The sequence below is a fragment of the Amphimedon queenslandica genome, unplaced genomic scaffold (assembly GCF_000090795.2).
Source record: "Amphimedon queenslandica unplaced genomic scaffold, v1.1 AMPQUscaffold_13101, whole genome shotgun sequence".
NCBI lineage: Eukaryota > Metazoa > Porifera > Demospongiae > Haplosclerida > Niphatidae > Amphimedon > Amphimedon queenslandica.
The window spans coordinates 3,279-12,871 of NW_003546663.1; the positions used below are offsets into that span (position 1 = coordinate 3,279).

The following is a 9,593-nucleotide window of genomic DNA, read 5'->3' on the forward strand; positions in this document are numbered from 1 at the left end:
CATTGAGGACACTATAGATTATCTTTCACAATAAGCAATACCAGTAACCCCAGTCGAATGGCTATTTGATATAGCTGGTAAAATATTTCAACCAGATCACTGTTCATTGTCTGACAGTGTGTTTGAAAGACTAATTTCTATTAAATGCTATCAACGTATTGTTTTAAATTATTTTTCGTTATGTTGTAAAACTACAAGAGGTAATAGTAATAGTAATACTATTACTTGTCATTTTCCCTGTAATAGTAATAGTAATAGTAATATGAAGTGTCAAGGTGTAATAGTAATAGTAATAGATTACAATTGAAAGTAATTAACCCCAGGCCTGGACACAGTAACAATAATAGTATTAATAGATTTACCTAATTTTACATTTCCATATATAATGGTGATGTACATGTACATGTACGTAGTACATGTCTGTCCACAACACAAATACAAGACACCCACACATAGTCATTACTTCATTTCTCGGCATGCATGTGAAAATCTTTATCTACACTACAGTTAACAAACAGGAATCTGTTGTCTATTAAGATACTGATACAGATACTATTAAGATGCTACAAATCTGTTCATTATTACTTATAATTGAAGATTTGGTATAGATGGGGCAAGACTAGTCTCGCTGCCCAGACCCTCTGCCTACGGTCATTGGGGTGTCCACCCCAATGACTGCAGGCGGAGGGTCTGGGCAGCGAGACTAGGGCAAGACTACACGGTTAGTAGTATAATTAATTTTTAATAACAGCAAAATAAAAGTTACAACTACCGGCAGCATTATGTAAATAGCATATGAATATGTATTATATATATATATATATATATATATATATATTACATAATAATGTCTTGCCAACTGCATGCAATAATTGTTTTTAAAGTTACTTTAAAACCTCAACTTACCTAAATAGTAAGCTCAACACTAGTAGCTGTGCCGCTGACGCCACAGTAGTGGAGTATAGACCCAGGAGGTGCAGTACAGAATACAGATATCCTCCATCTTGCCTTCAAGGTGTGGTGGTGTTGCTAGAATCTAGTTGCCATGGGTACCCTATACTACCATAGAGTATTATGCTACCTCATGAAGCACTCACGAGCAGTTGTACAACTATATTTCACGAATATTTCAATAGGTCTTACAATATTATTATGACGTTATTTCCTGTACGTATCGGGTGTTCTTTATTATAATAATTTATTGTTATTATTACATATTCAATACACATTGTATCTACTAATGTATGCATGTACTCACTGATTTCAATAAATCTTGTATCACTGTATTTTGAACCACCTCCAAACTCAATTATCCAGTGAGTGGTCTGTGTCTCATTCCAAACTGAGAGAGAATGATCATATCTATGAGTGACACTGTCTGGTATATTAGTCTATATAAATTAAAATAATGACAAAATAATATATCAGGTTAATAAAATTGATTTTCCTCTACTCCTTTCTTCTCCATTGTCAATCACGCACTCACAAAAATGAGAACATGCACTGAAAGGCAAGCTTTATGAGCTTCTCTAAAAAAACTACTCATAGCATAATCTTTCATTTTTTTATCATATGCACATGTCTATACTGACCAGTTGTACTATCTGTATTGAAAGTAAATTGATTATCATTGCCGGAGGAGTGGCATACGACAGACAGATCACAGTGGTCTCGTACTAGTGGGATTCACTCATGCTCACCACAATTATATTATAATACTTACCAGTTCTTTCCATTCCATTTTGTTTACATTTAACAACCAACAGTCACTGGCACCCCATCCCTTTCCACCCACCACTAGTAGGTGTGGTCCTGAGCTACAGTTGATCAATACACTGGAATGATACTCTCTCTTCTTAGGCCATTGTGCTGATCCTCCAGGATTAGGAAACTTTGTACATTTCTAAAATAATAAATTTGCAATTTGTTAATGGTATTGATTTAGTGTGTACTAATTTTCGCAAATTTGTTCTTTTTTCAATTATAACTATTAATAAACCTAATTATTAATAAATGCGAGTACTGATTTTTGTGATTTTAAAGCCACTCGCAAAAAACGTAAAAATTAGTACTCACAATAATAGTGGCTTTAAGGTAGTTTACTTAGCAACACATAGCAACGGCATACCTATTTTAAGCAGGGGTTAATAAGTAATTTCCCAGGCAAACTTATTAACCTCCCGGGCCACTTATTAACCTCCAACTGTCCGGGAATTTACTTACCCCTCCCAGTGGTAAATAAGTTATTTATAAACCTAGAATCAAGCAGTCTGATTAGTTAATTGCAACTATAGGCATGGTAGAATACAAATAATACACTCACCACTGATGTATCAGTAAATTCAAATATATATACATCATTACTGTATCTTAAATTATCAATAGCACCACCAAACAATATAGCGGTGGTATTAGTTATTGATGTTAAAGTGAAGTCATCAATAGGAGGTGGTCTGTCTCCAGTGACAGTTGGTGAGGTCCATTCACCTAAAAATAATAAAAACAAGTGTATAACAGTGTAAAAATATCCCTATATTTGTTTTCACCACCTAGCTTGCATGTACAGCTGGGTTCTTATTAAGACTTATGATTGAAGGTTCTTTCTACCTTCTAATGCTTCTAGAAAAGACTTTAGACAGTATCTCGTGTACATGTATGTTCTTTTGCTAGAAAGCTCATAACTTTGTCCCATGTGCAAAACACCATCATTGATAATAGAGTAGAAGAAAGGGATTGGAATCGGGGCATAGCAACAGGAATTTGTCAGAAACATGTGACTTGGTAGTACCGTAAAAAAATTCTCTAATTACTTGTATGTAAAATTAACAGTTGAAGTACGTGTAGGTAAGCATACTTCTTAGGTAGTTGTTGTTGGATAAAGTCTTATTTTGTACAGGTAACCCTTCAATAATAATGTTGAGAGACATTCTTCCTATTTACCCAAGCCGTCTGATGTAGCAATGTATCTGTTTGCAGTTTAAATTTGGTGTTTTATGAATCATTATTGATCACATTTACTATTATTTAATTTTATATTTTGCTTTGTACAACCTAATGAATAGAAATGGTGTCAGTGACCTCCGGTGAGTTCTAACTATTACAATGGTGTGATAGTTAATCTCACAGACCCTTTGGTTGTACATGTATGTTAAGGGTACAAAACAAACATCTCAAACTTATCATTAAATTGATCATTACAGAGAGACATAATCATTTTTCTGAACAAAATATAGTGGGCAACCTCCACATTTTGAAACTCTATTTTTAATGGTAAAATCAATACTGTCATAAATCTGTCTTTCACTCTTGAGATAAGGGTACAAAACAAATGTTGTTAGAAACCATTCACATTTCAGAGCAAATAATCAGTGCAAATGATATGATGCTAGCAACATAAAATTTTGTCTGGGGATAGATTCATGTCTCCTCTGCTTCCTTTGATATAAATAATGGCATATACTGGCACCACTGCTGGAATGACAGGTGTCAAAAGGACAGTTCTTGCTCAAAGATAGCCCCTGTTGCTAGATGCAAATGTCAACCCACATCCGTCTCCTAGCGATGTATAATGAGATGCCCATTTCCAATCCCTTTTATTTACTCTAATATCTATTCCGCCGTTTTGTTTGCGATGGCCACACCTACTTACATAAAGGAGCGTGGGAGGGTGTTTGCTAAGGCTTGTTATTTCTTCAAATGTAAGTGTTGACACACAATCAAAAATATATTACCTGTGGGTTGGGATATATTTGCGGCTGCAATTATTCACGGTCATAAAAAATTCAATTAAAAACCATGAAAACCGAGGTGTTATTTTAATTAAAAACGGCATGACATTGAAGGAAAGCACCTTGCTGCAGTGTTCTTGAGCTGTTGTTCTTCTTGTGTTACTAAGCCTTGGTCTCTTTGAAGCTGCTTTCATCAGTTCTTTTCAGAACTAGTGTCTCGCCGTATCTTGATACTCTCCATCCATTCTAGTTAGTGTTTATTGACTTGGGCGTGGTTTATTATCACCAGCACATGGGCCAGCAACAATTTGCAGCAAAGAGGCTGAAAGAGCTCTGAGGTAGAGGTCCATACAAGAAGTTAACAGATACAGTCGTGACGCCAACGGTATACCGGAAGTCATAAGCGCCTGTATAATTTTATTGTAATACACTTGACAATACATAGGCGTAGGAATGATTCAAAAGTTGTGGGGCTCAACATTAAAAAGCATGACTTAGCATGTAAACATGGGGGGGAGGGGCTAAGCCCCTCTTGCTAAAAAGTTGGGGGGGCTGAAGCTCCCCAAGCCCCCCCCCCCATTCCTACGCCTATGCAAAATGAATAATTAACGAGTTGCTACTTTATTTTATATTTATTTTTTATTTAATAGTTTTACTATGAAATTTGCCTACAATACACAGAACATGTACATATTTATCACCATAAAAAACATCAACCAATTTAAATAAACTATAACAGAACTGCAAGCAACTGATGTCCTTGACTTTACCGGATGCGCACAGTGTTCTAGACAATCCCAGCTTCCTGTCCATTTGTGTACAACAAGATAATAGCTAGAAGAATATGCTCCAAAGTTTAAAGTTGTTCCAGCAAGAAATAAGGATGCTAAGGCCTCTGAAAGTCAATGGCACATAATATGACTATAATGACAAGTATAAAATCTAGCTCTAAAAGTATTTTAAACAATTCTATTCAGGTAAAATGACTTGGTTAATGACCCTGAGTGTGAAATCTGTAGAAAAAAGGAATGGAACAGTCAAAATATGGTATGAAAGAATGGATCATGCAGGCTGAATCTACATTATGGATGCAACTGTCGTTCTAGGCAACGGTATCAAAATGATACTTTGCATACACAAAGATCTACTAATAGGCTAGTTGCATACCTAATTTTGAGCTGTTCTGGCCAGTTCAAGTACTATTATATACCAAGATAGTTTACACCATTTTCCAAACAGTGACAATAACAACCAAAATATAGTAAAGCTGGCTCCAGTAATTCCAGTAATTCCAGACTGAAAACTAACCAATTGATTCTATACCTTTTTGCTTCAAGTTTGAGTTTGCTTCATACAGCTATAGATGATCCACCATCATATAAACAAGACAAAACTAAACACAGCTTTAGCCATCACTTGGCAACCATTATGACGTCACTTGGAAAATAAAATTCACGTGAGCTTACCGTTGGCGTCGCAACTGGATAGAGAAGGACTCGCTATTGGTGAATGGCTCCAGTAAAGCTGCTATAAAGAACAGATGAATAGCTGAGCACTAAACACGTGGTCTTATTGTCATAGCAACGCTCTAACAGTTTCTATGGTTTTTAAATGACATCGAATAATTGCAGCCACAAATATATCCCAACCTATACAGTATATTGCATGTGGGTGAAATCAATTATAGACCAGTTTGCACTGAGTATATTTATAGAATTTTAAGTATTTTCATCATGATAATAGTCAGTTTCAGTTGAGAAGAAACCACCACCACCCCTTATAACTTTTTTGTCACTAATGCTAACAACTTGAAATTTGGTATAGCTGTATAACGGGCTCTTCCAAAAATCCTTACCAATTTTTGAGTTTCTAGGTACTCTGGAAGGTTCTCAATAGGTTCTTCCACTTGAGATGAAAGGAGCCGCCATGACGAATTGTGTGCGTCACTCCGATAAATATCATTTGCATCTCATTACATTTAGTCAAAAATAATGTTTTTTATTTTAAAAATAAAACAAAACGTATCAAGCTCTCTAGACCTACTAATATTCAACTAGGAGCCTTTTCTTGAGGACAAATCTGCTATATCACTCCACAGTCTTCTCAATCGTAGTTGTTCTTCATTGCCAGTACACTCGTTGATTTGGCCGTATTCCGAACTCTATACCAGCTAATAACAGGCACCAAAAACAAGAAAAGGATAGATGGAGATAGCAGCAACCACTGTAGACAATAGATAGTAAAGTCAGTTAAAGGAGAAGAAACGCTCAAAGAATGATAGAGCTTGCACATTGCAGCCATGTTGGGCGGAGCTACACATGTATGACGTTTAAATGACAAAAACATTGAATTACTTCCGTTTCTTCTCAACTGAAACCAACTATACCATAAATAAAGTAAAATTTTCGTACCGCCATTTTGGAGTCCTACTTCTAATGGTTGTCTATGGAGTGATTGTGCAAAGAGGTTATTGTCCAAAAATTGCTGTATTTATTCGTTATAGCAATCTTGCTACTGCTTAATGACCATCATCCAGTGTCTATAGTTATACTGCCACTAGGACCAAGAGTACATGCTAGGACCTATAGAAGCAAAGATACTGCTTTCTCCCATTCTAATCTCAGTAAACTATGACTCAAAAATGGTGGTAGAAAAATTTTACTTTATTTACGGTATCACAATGAATATACTTAAAATTCTATGAATATACTTAGCACCAACTGGTCTTTAGAACGACCTGGGGGCCACACCCCCAGGTCATAATAATATAAACACACACATGCACTATCATATTGGACAAATGATTGTACATGTAAATGTAACAGGGAGAAATTTTGGCACTTGAAATTTCTGCCATTAAAAAAATAAAGCCTCACCAAAATTTTTATACAATGCTATGGATACAGTAGGTTACCATTACCAAGAGAAGGAGTGAGGTATGGGACAGGAACAAACTTTAACCCCATTCCATCACTGACTGGAGAAAACCTTGTACAGTATTTAATTACAAACTTAGAAATATTTTTATAATTTATTTTTATAATTATATTATTTTTATATTTAATTATATTTTTTATAATTTATATTTTTATAATTATTAGAACACAAGAGATAGATACATTACAGCATAGTCTAGTGTGGATCAGACAAAACAGGAAGAGTTGGGATACCACAACAACATTTTAACCTATCAGATCCAGTTCTCAAATACTGGACTCTCTGACTCCTCCCTATAGCAAACCAATTTTAAATAATGGGAAAACCCCTGAGTCTGTTAATAGCGACTAGTAAGTCAATGGGTATGTTAATCTCTGAGGAGACTGGTACTTACAATCAAGGTGCAAGCCCAGCGCTATAGGCTACAGTTATGGTAGTTGGGTACTAAGATGTAACCAGGAGGATTATGATGACATACACACATCAATTTAATTACTGTATAATATACTACATTTACATAAACCTAATATCATATTATACTGACCAGTTTTTAATCTGTACACATGTACTTCATTGCAATGTTGATTGGCACCAAATGTAGCTTCACTGTACTGGGCACCAGGTTGTGGTGGGGTATTATTAGAAGATGATCTCCACCCTCCAATTACTGCAAGATAATCCTCACCATTCACTTTTACTGCTATCATGCTGGAGCCCTCCTTCATCATAGGACCATGATGAGATGTAGTAGGAGAGAGTTCCTTCCAATTGAAAGTTTCAACATTAAAACTGTATAAAATATTATATAATATTTATCAGTAACTATAATGTTTACCTGTATAAACTATTATGATTACAGTCACCATGACAACACCAGCCTCCAAAAAAGAAGACTTCATTTCTAATGACAGCAACAGCATAGCCACGGACACCAAGTGGAGGGTCACCAGTGGTAGGCTTTTGTACCCACTCACCATTTGGTACATGACAGACCTCCACTACAGAACACATTGATTTCTTCTTCTCATCATTGTGTATGTGAGGTAGACCAGGCTGGTCCCCACCCCACATGTACAGGTAGTCTCCTACCTGTACTGTTGAGTGACCCCTTCTCTTCACTGGTTGATGGCCTATAACAAGAGGACACATGCAGTAATATAGTGAATAGTTATAATAAGCAGAGGATACAGAGGAGTAAAGTAATGGAGAGAATTGGAAAGAAAGACATAAGAGAAGAGACTGGAAAATTACAGATACTGACTTGTCTCAGTCATTCCACCCAAAGCGTCTGCACTCTGCACTCTGCAGGAATGGAATGGATCCAATATTATTAGTCATGTGGGTGGTTTATCTGTAATGCGCATGCGCACTATGCGCATGACAAAATGGCTGCCACCTACTGAGAGAGTGTTTTTCATATTTCTAGTGCTGTCTCTCTGGTTCCAGGTCCTTGGGCTAGTTGTTTGCTTGAGTTGGGTCACTGATTGGACTAATAGAAACCTTGCACTATAGGTGTTTTTCTCAGGCTGGTATAAATTATGCAGTTTTTTACTGTAATGTATCTTCTTGCCATTTATGAGTGTGAGGCAATGGGCTTTTTGGGTCTTGAAGATCCTGGGCCATCATTCTTTCCTTCCACCACATTAACTGATGCTGAACAAAGAAACATTTTAATAAGCTTTAAGTCATGTCAAGCGGCCTCAGTACGGGGAAATAGGGGATTTATTGGGGGGGGGGGGATTCATCACTCTCAGTTATTTTTTAATTTGGCTAATTTGTGGCCACATGCCATTGAGCATGCGTATAATGGCTCAAAATGGTGGACTTTTATTTTGGTGAATTGATATCAAAATGCTAAATTTGCCAAATTTAATTCCCTACAAAATTTCCCACTATAAGGTATTATCATTTAAGAGCACTATTCTAAAAATTCACAAAATTCAATTTTGGTCGGAATTGGCTGAAAATTTTTAAGTAGCATAGAACATGTAAAGGTCTAATTATGCATCAGAATAATAATTAAAGCAGCATGAGTACACAGCATAGTTAAGCAAGAAAAATGTAATTTACATTTTGTGGGTTGTATAAGTATTTCTGCGCTCAGCTTGTAGATTCCAAAATTCGACAAAAATACCCTGTACTATCACATGCAAACAGTACATGGCATTTCATCAAAATAGCTATGACACATTTCTTCATTTTTATTAATTTCATAATACTTCATCTAACTGTTACCATAATTATTCTCTTAATCATAATAAATCATTGCAACTATTAATAATCTAACAAGATGAAATAAAAATGGAAAGAATAAAGCAATTAACATTACTAATAACAACATAGTTAAGCGTGTGTGTGTGTGTCTATGCATTAAATTTATTTTACAATTTCAATGAATTAAAATCTTTTCTTTCGATACTTCTCAGCAAGCCTTTCAGCAACAGAAGCAAAGTCATCAGCATCAGTGGCAAGCTTTTCTGTTTGTTCCTCAATTCTTGATAAATCCTCACCTCTTTTATCAAGTTTCTAATATCAATAATAATAACAATAATAATAATAATAATAATAAAAGTAATAATAATAATAATAATAATAATAATAATAATAATAATAACAATATTATTGACACAATATTATTATGTCAAGTTGGATGCATTTTTTTATCATACAATTGCTGCACCTAAAACTATAGCCCGTTAAACACTTCCAAAAATTACAATGTACATGTACATAAATGTAACTCATTACAGTGCATGTCAGTGACTATCAGCGCTCAATTGGATAAAGTGGTTTGCCTCTTGTACATGCAGCATTGAAGTTACAGGCCAGTTATAATTACAATAATTATCAAACAATAATTAAATTATTTAAAAGGACATTAATTATAGTAATTAAGATAACAATTCCATTACTATACTAGTCATTACT

General features: G+C 35.2%; 1 protein-coding gene across 2 annotated transcripts in view; it reads right to left on the reverse strand.

The window, feature by feature from the left end:
• The window catches only part of LOC100641056 (kelch domain-containing protein 1-like), a 10,071-nt gene extending 2,106 nt beyond the window's left edge, over positions 1-7,965 (reverse strand). The window contains exons 1-6 of one of the 2 annotated variants that reach the window (XM_020001211.1): positions 7,927-7,965; positions 7,501-7,795; positions 7,210-7,454; positions 2,324-2,487; positions 1,724-1,903; positions 1,259-1,391 (exon numbers count right to left, since the gene is read on the reverse strand). In XM_020001211.1, coding sequence (XP_019856770.1) covers positions 1,259-1,391; positions 1,724-1,903; positions 2,324-2,487; positions 7,210-7,454; positions 7,501-7,795; positions 7,927-7,939 — 1,030 coding nt within the window. In that variant the 5' untranslated portion in view covers positions 7,940-7,965. Of the gene's footprint in view, positions 1-1,258; positions 1,392-1,723; positions 1,904-2,323; positions 2,488-7,209; positions 7,455-7,500; positions 7,888-7,926 lie in introns of those variants that run through there. The other variant, XM_003389307.3, reaches the window with a different exon arrangement.
• Between the last annotated feature and the right edge of the window lie 1,628 nt (positions 7,966-9,593).